General features: G+C 44.2%; 1 protein-coding gene across 1 annotated transcript in view; it reads right to left on the reverse strand.

Annotated features, from left to right (window-relative positions):
- The window catches only part of LOC111238960 (transmembrane protein 132C-like), a 138,694-nt gene that overhangs the window by 32,259 nt on the left and 90,228 nt on the right, over positions 1-16,207 (reverse strand). Inside the window, exon 4 of the mRNA XM_022768696.1 lies at positions 6,097-6,286. Coding sequence (XP_022624417.1) covers positions 6,097-6,286 — 190 coding nt within the window. The remainder of the gene's footprint in view (positions 1-6,096; positions 6,287-16,207) is intronic.

The raw sequence follows: 16,207 nt of genomic DNA on the forward strand, positions 1-16,207 counted from the left end.
CACAAACTGATGGTAATGCCGGGGGTGGGGGGCGCCGGCGGGCGGCGGGCGGGGCTAGCGGCTAGCTCTGCTTGCTGGGCGCCAATGCGCCTGTGCCGGGGGGGGCCCGCGGCGGCTAGCTCTGCTTGCTGGCGCAGTGCCTGTGCCGGGCGCCGGCGGGCCACCGGCGGCTAGCTCTGTCTTGCTGGGCGCAATGCTGTGCCGGGGGGAGAGGGCGCACGGCGGCGGCTAGCTCTGCTTGCTGGCGCAGTTGCCTGTTTCCGGGCGCCGGCGGGCGGCTAGCTCTGCTTGCTGGCGCAATGCCTGTGCCGGGGGGAGCGGCGCGGCAGGCCGGCGGGCGGCTACCTCTGCTTGCTGGGCGCAATGCCTGTGTGGGGGGGCGCCGGCGGGCCGCCGGGTGCTGGGCGCAGTGCCTGTGCTGGGCGCCGGCGGGCCGCCGGGGCTAGCTCTGCTTGCTGGGCGCAATGCTGTGCCGGGGGGGCGGCGCTGGCAGGCCGGCGGGCGGCTAGCCTCTGCTTGCTGGCGCAGTGCCTGTGCCGGGCGCGCGGCGGGCCACCGGGCGGCTAGCTCTGCTTGTGCGCAGTGCCTGTGCTGGGCGCATGCCTGTGCTGGGCGCAGTGCTGTGCCGGGCGCCAGCGGCAACCGCGGCGGGCTAGCTCTGCTTGCTGGCGCAATGCCTGTGCCGGGGGGGGGGGCGCCGGCGGGCGGCTACTCTGCTTGCTGGGCGCAGTGCCTGTGCGGCGCCGCGGGCGGCTAGCTTGCTTGCTGGCGCAATGCTGTGCCGGGGGGGGGCGGCGCTGCAGGCCGGCGGCGGCTACCTCTGCTTGCTGGCGCAATGCCTGTGTCGGGGGGGGGGCGCCGGCGGGCCGCCGGGTGGCTGGGCGAGTGCCTGTGCTGGGCGCCGGCGGGCCGCCGGGCGGCTAGCTCTGCTTGCTGCGCAATGCCTGTGCCGGGGGGGGGGCGGCGCTGCAGGCCGGCGGGCGGCTACCTCTGCTTGCTGGGCGCAATGCCTGTGTCGGGGGGGGGCGCCGGCGGGCTGCCGGGTGGCTGGGCGCAGTGCCTGTGTCGGCGCCGCCGGCGGCTAGCTCTGCGCGGCATGCTGTGCGCGGCGCCGCGGGCCGCCGGCGGCTAGCTCTGCTTGCTGGGCGCAATGCCTGTGCGGGGGGGGGGGGCGGTGCTGGCAGGCCAGCGGGCGGCTACCTCTGCTACTTGGCGCAAATGCTGTGTCGGGGGGGGGGGGCGCCGGCGGGCCCCGGTGCTGGGGCGTGCCTGTGCTGGGCCGCCGCGGCGCGCCGGGCGGCTAGCTCTGCTTGCTGGGCGCAATGCTGTGCCGGGGGGGGGGGGCGCTGCATGGCCGGGGGCGGCTTTACCCCTGCTTGCTGGGCGCAATGCCTGTGTCAGGGTGGGGGGGGGGGGGGGGCGCCGGCGGGCTGCCGGGTGGCTGGGCGCAGTGCCTGTGCCGGGCGCCGCCGGGCGGCTAGCTCTGCTTGCTGGGCGCAATGCCTGTGCCGGGGGGGGGGGCACCATGGGTCATCTCTCATATGCTGAGCTGCCACACCATTAAGACTAGTGTGAATGTCACAACGGAAAAGTTTGTCCAAAGTCCACAAGTTTGGTGTCTACGGACTCGGCTCGTCACGCTGAGTAACATATGTCAGCCCCAGCCTTCTGAGTCGCTCCCTTCCGAAGGGCCGCTATGGGTCATCTCTCATATGCTGAGGTGCCACAGAGGAATGCAGCACAACAAAGATGATGAGATGTCTACTGTAGTGTCACACTCGTAATACTGTATCATCTCGTTGCTGTTGATATTCACCATCAGACCACATGACAGGAATAGAAACATGCTATTTGCCTATGGCTTATGGTTATCAAGCCTGCATTGTCTAAATTTCTCATTATAGCGGTGATGATATCAGTGATAGCTATCACTTATTTCTCTGTTGGCACATTATGTAAATATCTTTTTAAATATCTCTACAAATCTCTACAAATGCAAGTACTTATGTATATACCTCCTTATTTATGTTGAGATGTAATTTTTCTGCTTTATGCTGTGGTTGTACTTGTTTCTTCTTCTACCTTGTTCTCTATGCTGCTGTAACAAGTGAATTTCCCTGGTGTGGGATCGATAAAGGTTTATCTTATCTCATCTTATCTTATCATTAGCAAAAGAGTATCTCCAACCACAGCTAACGCTCTGCCTTTGGTTTTTATATTCCACTAGACAGATGGATACATTAATAATAGGAATTTCATATTCTTTACAATGCTATTTAAGTGTCAGCTTGTACAAAACTTTAACGGTACAAGCAAGTAAAATGAAGTTACTTTTACTTGGCCAAAAGTCACAGTACAAAAGTACAAAAGTAAAAAATCAAAGTTGTGGCAGTGTAAAGTCATAAGTTACTCTAACTTGGAATAAGTTAATAAAAATGTAAACTTTTATTATGTAGAAACTCGAAGACAAAAGGAAATTTAACTTATCCAGCCTTGACATGTTGAGATTTCATGCAGAATCGTGCCCACATAGGGAACACTCATCCTCTCCTCCCTGCAGGCCATCCCACTTCATTCTAGATAAAACTTCACCTCACCTCTACAAATCTCCTCATGTGTCTCAACAGCCACGTATAAAACTTCAGGCAGAAAAACATGTGTCTTGGTTGATCTCTTCACTTGGAACAATCTCTCTCTTGTGTTTACGGAGCTGCACTCTGCTGGTGTTTTTATATCCAGTTTAAAAACCTATTTATTTCCACTATCTGCCATCATTTGGTCAGTTGTGCTCACCATTAGAAAAATGACTCAATCCCTTCTCATATTTTGAGGTTAATCAACTTCAGTGCGAGTTCACAGCTGTTTGTCTGAGTGGGAGGAAGCATACGTGTTTGTCTGCAACCTGCTCCGGAGCTTTGTTTGTAGCAGTGTTGGCATCCTAATGACAAACCTGCTGCTATAGATGCACCAGATAAACATTTTTCCTGCTTAGGCTCTGTTAAATGATCAATGCAGAATTTCTGGCAGTTTTTAGCATCATCTGTATGTAACCCTTTAAAATGTCAGTTTAAGACGCATACCTTGATGAGACCCCGAATTTCAACACTTCAATTGATGATTAAATGTTCAAATTAATGGGGTGTTGCAATATACTGGTATTGACAATAACTGATATTTAAAAAAAAAAAAAAAATGAAATACTGAAACTGTGTTAATAATACATGTATAATATCATGATGTCAGATGTTTTGCCTTGTGGATCTTTTTTTTTTTTTAATCAGTTCATCTGGTTTCCTTTTCACTATCCATTAACTGTAGTTGTTGCTGTCTTGTTCGCTTTTCCACAGTTACGGTTACACACTCTCTCCACCTCCCTGCACTTGTATTTGAGACGAATTTGTTTGCCAACAAAGAGACAAATCCCACAATAGTACAAGATGAAATTGACTGGCAGCAGGAACACATATATAAATTCAAATATTATTCAAATTTTCTATAGATATCGCAATAATATTGTAATTCTTTTGGCCATGATAATTGTGTAGTGAAAAACCGATATTGTGACGGCCCTGATTCAATGAATGAAATCTAATCTGGTGGTTATAATGATCATTTAATATTGTAAATGTTTTTTGCTGTATTTCTAATTCAACATTTATTGATTACACTTCCCTACACACCTGTTGACCAGATGTGCATAGTCATTAGTCCATTAGACAACACACAGTTTGTCTATTAATCAAATCAAAATGCCATTTCCACACCGACAAAGAAAGCTGCTCATTTTTAAAAAGACATTAAAAGTTGAGAAATGTAGTCAAAGTCTCAAGGCTACACCAGTGGCCAGAAAACTATAAATCAGTGCTGAACTGCTGCTTCACCAAATTGCCATAATAAAAGTTTATAAAGTGCTCGAAGGCATCTGATTTTTACGTGGCCATTATCAGAGAGGAAAATTAAAACTATTCTTATCTATTCCCAGCATACTGAATAGTTTTCCTTTCATTTTGGAAGAAACAATTATACAACAATTTATCACGTTTACATAGTAATTAACATAATGCAATTAGCAATCTGAAGCCCCTCGCCAATTCAACCATGTTTGGACTGTCTAAATCCAAACACAATTAACTTCTCAGTCAGCCAGCTGAAGGCCGATTGAGAACTAAGAGCTGACAGTTTGTGGACTGTTTAAAAAGGACGAGCATTGTGTTAAAAATACTTGAGCCAGACTATTTTTTGAAGAGGCCACTGGATTGGAATAATTTATCATAATTTCTTCTGTCACCATTAGTCAAGAGTCTAAATGCTCAGTCAGAAAAAAAGGCACAGCCCATTCTGCACCAGATTTGTCTCGGAGCGAGCAGAAATCCACAACAAGCTGTGCAATACCACATGGTGCCGAGGCTAAGAAGCCCTCAGCACAGAGTAGAGGATGCTTCTTAGACAGAACTATATCTGCTGCTAGTCACTGAGTCTAACGGTGTGCAGACATACATGATAAAAATAGTTTGTTCATAATGTTGGAAAATATGGTCTTTACATAGAAACATTGTGTTTGTTGACTATCTCTGTTGCTCCTTAGATAAATGTTACAGTAGTCATTCTAGGAAATGTCATATAAAGAGGTTGGTGTCTAGCATCTATTTTGTTTAGCTGTCTAGTTTGCTCTGTCAAAATCTGAGGTTTACTTCACTTTCCTTATCGTTTCTTCCTCTGCCTCTACAGGTAGGAGGTCAGGGAGTCTGAAGGCAGTGTTGCCTCTGTGCTCCAGCACACTGGATTTGAAATGAAACAGTGGCTATCTCAGATTTAATCTGACTGTGTTTATACCGACATCAGCTGAATGGCGTAGAAATTATGGGCCCTTTTTATACCTTGTTCCTCAGCTCTGGGGAGAGACAAGTAAGTTCAGAAGTTAACAGCTTAAAAACAAAGCAATCTGGTTTAATATTCAGTAAAAATTATTCATTCAGGGAGTTCTGAGGTCTGTGACTGCTAGATATTAGAAGACAATACTATCTTCTTTTGGTTTCGCTTTTTGCCTTCAATCTGGTCTTCAGGAGGTGAAAAACATACTTGGTTAGGTTAGGTCAGCTGACTGACTCGGCCGGTCAAGAGCATGGTTGGTATGTTTCGGCTCACTGTCCTGAAATCGCAGTTCTTTGGATAAAAAGGACTAAATGTGTGCTACACTGTTCATCAAGTAAGGATGGAACACACTCACACCCTGAGCTGAACGTCAGCACTTTAACCTCCTATAGTCAATGTTGCATTTGTGCAGCAATGGCTGTTGCCCAGTGTGCTAGAGCGTGGCCAAAAGAATAAAGAACATCGGATGTTTTCTGGCTGCACCCTATGATGTTTGTTTGGAATCTTAATGGTTCCACTCAATATTTTCTAACCAAGGCACAACCAGAATTATATTCAGTCCCTTTTGGATTAATGGGGCGCTATTTAGGTTGCTGCAGGTCTCAGGTCTGCGTATCTAACATCTAAGTGGGTCTGAGTGGACTCTCGATCATTTCTGATCATGTGGTGTGTCATCATCATCACATCATGTTCACATCATTTTGCTTCTTTCCATCCCTGGTCTTCGATTGGAATCGGATCTAGTTATTGTTGGTTCTGTACTTGGGTCCCTTTCAGATCAGGTGCCTTTTTTATTTAAAATAAATGTTTGTGCTCTGGCCTGGACAGGTTTTCCACAGGTTCTTTTCAGACTGGGCCTAAAATTTTAGAGCTCCAAAAGGTTTATATTAAGTTAATTATTAAATATTAAGTTTATATTAAAATCCATGTTGTTCTGTTAGAATTTGATTATGTGAATGACCACTGCAGTTTTCATATTCTTGTGCATATCAGAGGAAGGATGAGGATGCTTTGTCAGATCTTCCCAGTATTTTCAAAATAAGACACATCCTCAGAACCAAGCATTGTTTGTCCTCATGTTGTATTTCTGCCTTTACCTGCACTAAGACGGACTTTACAGGACTAATTGAGAGCCACTGCAACACTTACAGATGCACTAATATTAGCAAGCACACAAGCTTCCACTTCCACAGCTCATCCACTCACCCACCCTCCCCCTCTCACCATGGCTAGCGGCACAATGCCACCCAAGTCCTGCGGTGCCAGGCGAATGCGGGTCTGCACCTCGCTGGTCAGGGTGCGGGTGAGCGGATACTCGACCTGCCACGTCACCTCCCTGCCCCCCTGAGTCACCATCAGCCCGTTCACCTCCAGGTCCACCTGCAGGACTCGCTGGTAGCCCGCCGCCTCCACTCTGCAACAGGAGAGAGGGAGAAGATGTGTGTCAGGAGTGGATTTAGATAAAAGAGGATGGTGGAGAATGATAGGTAGGTAGCAATCAGAGAGGCACAAGCGAAAGGATAACAAGACCGAATAAGGTGGGGGGGATAAAGTGTATAAGGGATGAGAAAGTAGCAGCAAAATAGATGAGGTAAAGGAAAGAAACGGAAGAGGCAAAACTAAAACCATGGAAAAATGTGAACACTACAGGAAAGGACAAGAAATGGAAGATGATAAAAACAGGGAGACTATGAATAAAGAGAAAGAAACATGAGAACATGAGTGAGAGAAGGTGGAAAAGGAATGAGGAAAAAATAGAGCAGAAACAAGGAGGAAGAAGTGGATTATAGGAGATGGAGAGAAAGCGATGGGGGGGAAACATAAGGGAAATTGGTCTTTATCATCCATTAACAGGAGTGTTTGGTGTTGGGAGGGAAAAAGGGACTGAAAAACAGACTGAGAAATTAATTGTACATTTTCATCAGGTGTAAAAGAAAACATGTTAGACAAATAGTTAATAGGAAGTTGTAATGGTTCTGCAGTATTACATGCAGATGCTCTATATGGATATGCTACCCCCCCCATAAAAATTAAAGCAACGCATCCCTCATCTCAGAATCTGATATGAAACTAATCGCAGCACTATTGAAATTCATTCTCACATCCACACAGAACCATGATGCTGGCGCAAAAAAGCAATTTATTTTTCCTCTTGCAATATGGAGCCCCTCTTGCAGAGATTGCCAGGGCCAAGCAAATAATTTTCTCTCAGCTGATGGAGATGCAAACAAAGCAGAAAAACAATGAATGCAAAATAAAATCCTCCAAACTTATTTGATTTGCTGAGTGCTGGGTTTGATCAAGCCGCTGCCTCTCTCTCTTTCTCTCTCTCTCTCTCTCTCTCTCTCTCTCTCTGTCTGATATTCTTTGTCACAGTCAAAACGCGATGCAACACCTTCTTCAACAACACAAGACACACATACATATACACATGCTGTCTTGAAAAATACAATTCACACTCGGGGTTCTACAAGTGGCCCGCAGAGCTAAACATAACATGTAGTGTAGCACCATTCTTCAGATGATGGCAAAAACACAACTTTAAAGCAACTTATGAGGCAGTATGGAGGCCATATGTTTGAACAACAAAAGGATAAATCTGTAGTATGAAGTTCTTTTTAAAGTATACCATCCTTTTTTTTATATTTCTTGAGCAGTATGTTTGTTGTTTGGTGGCCACACAATTAAAACAAGGCTGGAGAGAGCCCAATTTGAGCATGAGGAAGGGGTAGCTGGGGGTAAGATCCAAGGTTTTCCTTGAGCATATTTTGGCCAAGCCTGCATTTAAAACTCCCCCATCTCCCTCTTATGTGTTTGCACTTCAGACACTAGCCTCACTTCAAAGTGCAGATTTAAGGCTCCACTCCGGTAGAGAAGTGTAAGAAAGAACCGTTATGGAAGCTGGAAATTAGTGTGGATGAAAACAGCTTGAATAGCAATTCTGGGTCGGGCAGAAAAGCTTTCCAGTTTCAGTGGGTAATGTTCTGAATTATACTAAATATGTTTCCAAATTACCACTGAGAAGCTTTGGCTCAGGATGATCACATGTGAATATTGATGTGAATGTGGCCACACAGTGAGTGCTGTTGAGATACAAATCTGTTGTTGAAAGCAAGGGAATAATACAGGTATGCGGAGGTGCAGCACAGCCGAGTTGGTGGTGGTTCTTTGTGATATTGTTCACACTGTTGAAGATGTTCCTGTGACTTTCTCGCAATTTTTATCCAAAACACATGCATAGCACTTCTTTCAAACCAACACTGTTCTTTCACACTGGTATATTTTTCAACTTAAGACTAAAGGATAAAGGTGGTGAAAGTGTAGAATTTGGTTTTCATCAACAAATCCCATGAAATCACCAAATGGATTTACTCAGGTATAGCTTATTCCTCTCCACTGTTGTTGGACACCTATTTAAAAACACATAAGTGAGTCACACTGTTGCGCTGGATAACATGTTCCTTCATTCTGACGAACATGGGCACTGCAGTTCATATTCACTCAATGCCACTGTACGTGTACGCTGCTCTGCTGCTGTAAATACTCCCTGGAGAAAAACGTGTATTAATCCATGTCTGAAAATAGTCCCCAACAAGTGTCAAAAATGAAATATTTGTGACCTGTTTTTCAGGATTGAGAAGTTGGTAACCTGCTAAGGGATTCACAAAAATATTCCTACAAAATCAGTTGTGATGAAACAACCAAGAACCAAAATGAACTATTACATTAAAAGCACTTTGTTGGCAGTTTTTAAATCATGTTTTTATGTAGGGTGCAGTTTGGCACTTTCTAGGCTAATTTTTGCTCTTTGAAATCTATTTCCTTTTAATCAAAGTTAAACATCAAAAGCAAAACAGAGGAAATAAACTGCTGAGCGCAAACAACTCACACCACCCGTACTGCAGATTGTAGTTATATGTGGTTACCCACATTAACTGATTGGTTGAAAATCCATAGTTTCGGAGTTTGTGGCTGTGGACTGTGAGGATCAGTCATTGACTGGAGCTCAAATTCATCCATCACTTTCTTTTCCTGTTGTGTTTCTCTCTCAGACAGAAATTGGGAGTGCTGCAGAGCCGCAGTGGGACATCCTTGACTGCCTGACAACATGCTGGGCTCAGGGGTAGTGACTGCAGTGATTATGTGGTTTACGCTTATGGTGTACAAAATATAGCCAGATCAATTATCTGGAGCAGACAGTTCTGCTTTACAATGAAGCTGCAAACAATCAGGGCTTTAGTGCTGAACACTGCAATACAATTCTCCTTCTGTGCTTTTTTCTTTGTTGCCTTCATTATTGTGTCTTTTTCTTGTCTTGTCTCGCGCTTATTCTTTCCATTCCTCCCTCACCTGCAGTGCTGTGTTGCCTCCAATAGAGGGTGGTGTACCCTCTCTCACCCCCACCCCTTCAACCAGTGTGTGTTTGGGATGATAAATGTCCTCAGCCCACCGGTTGGAGAGGTCAGCGCGCTTCCTCCATGTCTCATTAGAAGCACATCTGCACCGTGTGCCCTTTTCTCAGCACAATTACCATACAATTCAATACACTCACTGGCAACCATCACTTCTCCTGCCCTGCCTCATGGGTGGGGATGAGAGCGAGAGGTGAACACAGAGACAAAAAAAAAAAAAACCCTAAAAACAAAACAGAGCGGAAACGGGGTTAGAAGGGCTACAATATAAAAGCAGAGCGTCTGCTGGGATCACAGAACTGACTGTGCCGCTACAAAAGCAGCACGGCGACAATGCCGCGGTATCATAGCAGGTTTGTTGTGGTGAAACGAGGTGGAAAATCGGTCATGTCATTTTGAGGAAGCTTTTGAGGGTGTCTCCATTTGTCAGTCCTATTGTTGGGTGTGAAAGCGCAAACAGAACAAGGTAAAAGAATACACTCAGAGGAAAATACGTACACACTTTCAATTCTGTAAGATACATTTCAAAAACACCCTTGTAGCAACAAAGGGGCTTTGAGTGGGATGAAGCGACATAACAGTAACAAAAAAAAAAAAATGACAAGAATGAGATTTTTTTTATTTTATTCGAAAACAGGAAAATAAAAGAGGAGCAAAGAAACACAAAAGCCTTGTTAAACATGGAGCCATGTTTTTCTTTTCTCTTTTCACTCTTAACACCTCCGTGGATATTTGGCTCTGAGAAAAGTAGCGATAGAAAAGTCTAGTGTCTCTTTTGGAGACCCGAGGGGGTTCCTTTCATGCAGAGCGGTGATTTGGTTAGCGCTGACAACAATGATGTATCGGAGACCTGAATCTGTTTGAACACAGTGAATCAACAGCGAGTCCAGCAATAGAAGTAGAAGGCCAGGGTGTATGCTCGAAGATTAATCCCTCAATCAGCTCCATTCAGGTAAACGTGGATATATTGTTGTCCATTATGGGAGCCAGAAAACAATGGGATTTCCTTAAAAACCAACATGTCCGACCTGTCTTCTCCGCCAGTGTGAGGACGTGCTGTAAATAAACATGTTGGCCGTGACTGCACTTTTTTGTGTGGTCAGATTATCTGTGGTGGATTTTCATGCCAATGCGAGTTTGTTTGTTTGATGTGCTGTGGCTAAGATTGTTTGTTTCACATGCGTGTGTGCGTGTGTGTGTTTTGACTGTAGGACAGGCGAACAAGAGAAGAGGACATCTGTGTGAAAGTGCATTCCAAGGCGGATGTGTTAGGATGCATACAAACACTGCCTAAAGAGATTTTTTCACATTTTATGTAAGTGGCACTTTGTTGCTGTTAGTTTATCAGCAGCTGGAATACTTGCTGTAGTGTGTTTTATCTAAGGTCAGCTGCTGGCAGTTCATCAGATCTGTAAATGTTTGGTATTTTACCTTTCCAAAAAAAAAAAAAGGGATAATCAATTTTCTGTTGTTGTTTAAAAACCTCCTTTATCAAGTGGACTTTTTTGACGCAGAGCTGTTGGCAACAGGAACATTTTAACAGATGGGAGAAATTGTATGGACAACAGTATGCACAGCTGCCTTGGCCATAATTGAATCCTGACATGTGAGCCCAGCAGTAATTCAACAAAGCAGGTGTGGCCATAGGCAGAATGAGAAACTCCTGCTGGCCATCTGTCTTCACATAAAGATCCACCTTCTGCTTTGATCTCTCCTGTGTTAGGCAAATTTTTCAGAAAAAAAAAAGTATGAAATCTTAATTAGCAGTCATTTGCACGTCTAAATATGGGAAGGGAACCAGGAGTCCCGCACACTGTAGGTTGCACACTTCATTTCAGAGAATTTTCTCCAGGTTGTAGAGTTTTGTTTTTTATGGGGAGTCATATGCTGGAATTATTTCTTTGCATGTAACTTCCAGTAAAACCACAACTTGTTGACAGAGCCGGATTAGCCCCAGGATTCCAGTCTTTACACTCAGCTAAGCTGACACTTCATATTCACAGTCATGTGCGTGGTATTGATCTTCCTGACCTCTGACTTGGAAAGAAAACATATAAGAATATAGTCCCCCAAAATGTTGAACTATTCCTTTAATGGAATCCTCACTGTGCAGAGAAAACGGTTGGGTAATTACTGTTCTTTCTTGCTCTCTGAGTGTCCAGATGATTTGCTTTTGCAGCTGTTTTAATTATTTGTAGTTCACTTACTCTCCAGCTGTGCGGCAGCATGCTTTCTGTATTGGGAGTGAGTCTCCACGTCTCTCCAAACAGAATCACATTTTGATTCTAATTGGTTGCAAGACCTCAAGGGGAATCGGATAATATCTCCAATGAATAAAACCTGTTGTCAACAGGATCTCCATCTGCTGCTTACTACAGTGTAGCAGTGTAAAGGTCACATCAACAGTAAAGACTACCTCTGACTCTACTGCTTTAGAAGAAGCTAACCCCCGAATGAGTGTGTAATGAGGTCATTTAGCCTGGCATAGTCCAGGGTCATTAGAATATTATGATTAATAAATTAGGAGTTGGTGTAGCAGAAACCATATTTTGTGTGTGTGTGTGTGTGTGTGTGAGCATCTCAAGGGAGTCCAGGCTCCTCTCTAATGAGTTTCACTATCTGAAGTCTAATATCTGTCTCTTCTCTACGATGATGCTAATGAGATCGTATTGAAACTAGCAGAGCCCCCCCCACCCCCCCGACACTCGTCCTCCACTGCACCAGTGAGCGGCGGACCCTGCTTGATGCAACAGAACGTGATGTAGTTTGGGGAAGGCTGTTACAGGCGACAGGGCCATTGGAGGCCCCTGTGGGGGTTGGGAGTGTGGATGAGCAGGAAAAGAGTGACAGAGAAAGAAAAGGGTCACATAATAAAACAAAGTGCTTGGATAGCTCAAACATCATGTGCGATTGATCACGATTTATTCATGGTGAAATGGCTGAAATGCCAAATTCTTCCCCAAAGACAGCTCACTGAGCCTCATCGGTCATATAGTAATAAATGTACGCCGCTCATAAAACACTATAATCCTAACCTTGTGCTGTCTGGGGGTGGGGGTGGCGATGCCCGTTTCATCTGTGTGGGATGGATGTGTTTATGGAGCGATAAACATTGACACATGACAGACAGATAATGAAAGAGATCATAAAATGAAACCATGTCAAGAGGCAGATGAAACGTAGAATAACCAATTTATGTATGCGGGAGATTTCCCCCAGGATCTATCAAACCCTCGACACCAGGCCTGTCCCTGTCTGTACAGATTAGTTTGCTTTCACAGTGGGCCTGCAGAGTGCAAAAGGGTTGGGGGGCAGAGGGTGAGAAAACTGAAGGAGAAATATTGCATTTCTCCCAAATTGCCTTTTTTGGCCGCCTCTCCTTCGATCTTTTCTGAAATAACCCCCCTCTGTTTTGTTCTCTTGCTGTCTCATTCCTCGCCTGACCTCTTGTTCTTCCCCTCTCCTCCTCTCCCTCTTCCCTGTCCCGTTCTCTCCCCTCTCTCCTCCTCACCATTCCTCTCTCCTTTCTTAACCCATCTTGCCTTTCTCAACTGCCTGCTGGTCTGTTCTCTATTTTTTTTTTTTTTTTCTCCTCTGTGCCACATTTTTCCTATATTCCTCTCAAACGGTGTGTGAAATGAGAGGATTCAGGCTTCCTGCATGAAACAGATGTGGCTTCATGCATCAACCAATCCAAAGGCAGTGTTGCCACTCTGTACCACATTGTAGCGAAAGCCAATCAGAGCTGAAAAAGCAGCCGAGGAAACACATCTCACATCTACCGGGAAATTGGAGATATAAACACGGTGCAAAGACTCTATGGTGAGCTCATCTTTTACGAGTTGAATCAAAGTCACATCATGACCAGATAGGCGATGTCAAAGCAGCAACACTTTTTTTTTTTTTTTTTTAAACCATGTGACCAACATCATCAGTCAGAATTTTATGTCATTTAAATTCCTCACACTGTCACAACAACAATTTTCTGAAAAGAAGTGTGAAAAAATTGCCATTTCTTTCCGTCAACATACTGTGTCTGAAATACCCTGCTTATCACATAGCAACAGGGTGCCAGGAAATGTATGTAAATTGATTTTGAAAGAGAAAAAAAAAACACACACACACACACACACACACATATCAGGGAATGGAACCATCTCATCAAAATGTAAAACTCAAACATAAAGGGTAAAAAGTTTACCCGTCGAACGCTGACACATTTCACAAACAATCCTGCCTTATAAAAATAACTGAATGTAATGAAGTCTACATTTTTTGTTTTTTTACTTTTCATAAACGCAGTGGAGACGCTTTTATTGAAGGTATTTGAATTATGTTCACTGTCGATACTTTTCATATATCTGCTAGTGTCAACGTGAATAACATTTTTATGCTGCGCTAGAATCTGGTAAATATCACCTGCTGAACATCATGTTAGCATCGCCAAGGTGACCATGTCACCGTACTGATATTAGTATTTAAGTACAACTACAGCCTCACACAGTTGTTAGCATGACTGTGAACTCTCAGTCTTGTAACGGTTATGTGGTGAACACTATGTTGATTTAAATCAGATATTTCCCCAAAACCACAATCTTTCTTTAAAGGTACCATATTGACTTAAGTGAGATATCCATGTCTTATAGATTATAAAACAGGTCTAGGTTCTATATTAATACTGTGAAAGTAATCATCGCTCTCATGCCCCAGGCCCCGCCCACCTGGACCCACCACCAACCTTACAAGATTTGGTTACCTGAAATCTGCTATATTTTTATTCAGGCACTCAGAAAACACCTGTTGTTACCAAAGCTCTAGAGAGAAGCCTGAGAGAGAAGTAAAACTGCATTGAGATGTTTTTTGGTTCTTACAACCACAAATATATCTTGGGCAACAACACTTAAAATAAAAAGTGTAAAATATGGGACCTTAACCCACAACCAAGTGTTTATGTGCCTAAACCTTCTGTGCTTTGTGCTTAACCATTCAGCCTGTACTCTGTAGATCGTCACTTCCTTAATGAACGCCAATGAACGTAATCCACACAGCAATTACATTTTCTCCAAAATGCATGGAGCATTGCTTATTAGCAGTAGATGAAAAGATTTCTTAGGATCAGGGATTCAATTCGACTCAGTTTTATCTGTCAGTCTCAAGGCACTTTACAGAGTGAGTTCCAGACCTTACAATTTTATGTAAAGAAACCACAATAAGTACTTGGCAACAGTGGAGAGGAAATGTTTACAGTTTCACTGGTTTAAAAAATAGTTTCCCTTGTATGGTTTCACTGATGTGCTGCTAAGGTGCACACACATTTGAAAAGACACTGATTATAAATTGCAGGTAGAGATTACTACAACTAGTTTGTATCAGAGAAAGATGCTTTTAAAGAAAACAGAAATAAATACAGCCTCTTAAAACCCTTTGAAAACAAGATTCAGACCCACTTTACTGAGAGATTAAAGAATGCGTGGAGGTGAGTGAAGTCTCGGCAAAATTAGATTTTAAGAAATGTTTTTCTTCCACTCCGTCTGGCTATGTCATTTCTCAAATGAGTGAATTGCTTGACAGACGAGGCGTACGGAGACCACACGGCGTCCGCTCGGGAGCCGCCATCACCTTTTAACTGCTGGCCACTAAACTGCTTTCATGGACCAGCTGGCGGTTACAAGCCATACTTAAGACAGTGAATACAATACTACACAATCAGTCGATGCATAAACACCACCTCCTATTCCCTTATTGATTTCTGTGAGCTGTAGGAGTGTTAGGAAGATTCTCCAGAGGGCTATGATGCTCATCCTCTTATCCCGGACAATAAGATCAACTCAGTGTGACTGGCTAATCTCCCCTTGGAGTTTAAACTCTCCACCAGAAATGACACTTCTTCTTTTCCTTGTTACTCACACATATACACACAGATGACAAGGGATTAGATTAAGTTGTCCTTTCCATTATTTCCTGCCTGCTACTGTTAAATCTCATGATGTGCATGATTCTTATAAGCTTTGTGCGTTGCGGTCTGAGAGGTATCTACTGTATTTGATCGCACTTGCTGGGGTTTTCTTTTATACTTCCATCTTTTCATCTCTTTTTTGGTTTACTTCTCCCCTCCCTTAATTCACCCCCCCATCCTTCTATTTTTTTATGTTTTTCTTTCCTGTTTTTAGTCAATAATCTCTCAACGCACCATAACGTTGTGGGAACAGAGGAAATTTGCCATGTAGTCACCGCTGCCTTCCCCATTTCACTTGCCTTTTCTTCTTCTGCACAAAAAGGAATGGCAGCTGATGTGTTTGGTTATAACGTCTACACAGCGAAGGCCAAACAGAACATTTGAATAAATGAAAAAAGTAATTTTACCCCTGCTCATACCTTTGGCGGTGTTAACTTTTACAGCGCTGATCTGTAGAGTCTAAGCAAAATGATCGTATTGAATATGTGCGCACCTTCAAGTCATTATAACTTCTGGCTTTGGAAAGCTTTTTGGATCATTTTAAATTTAAATCTACAGTGTTTGCTTTTGTAGAGGGGTCTTGCCACTTCACATTTATTCTGCATTAGCGATGCAGGATTTTCCAACCAATTCCTTAGGGGCTGCAATGGTGAAAAAAAAAAAAAAAAGACTGATTGAGGAGCAGGCTGAATATGGCAAATTCAGCCTGACGTGGCAAAAACCGTGGCTGAATATTAGAACCAATGAGATGCAGATCCTCTCGTGGCCTCTAGCCGTGGGCGTCGGGGTGTGATCCTCACTGTGCTAAAGTTGTGGTGAAATCTTGGCAGCAGTTTTGAATATCGTTGCTCACAATGGTGCTATTTTTTTGTTTTGAGTATGGCCTGTTTGCAGTGATTGAATTACGACCTCCTGCCTTCAAACTGCCAAGACGCTGTGAAAAGTCAGATCCCTGAACATGCCTTCA

Source organism: Seriola dumerili, unplaced genomic scaffold, assembly GCF_002260705.1.
Source record: "Seriola dumerili isolate Sdu_G_001 unplaced genomic scaffold, Sdu_1.0 BDQW01001815.1, whole genome shotgun sequence".
Classification (NCBI taxonomy): domain Eukaryota; kingdom Metazoa; phylum Chordata; class Actinopteri; order Carangiformes; family Carangidae; genus Seriola; species Seriola dumerili.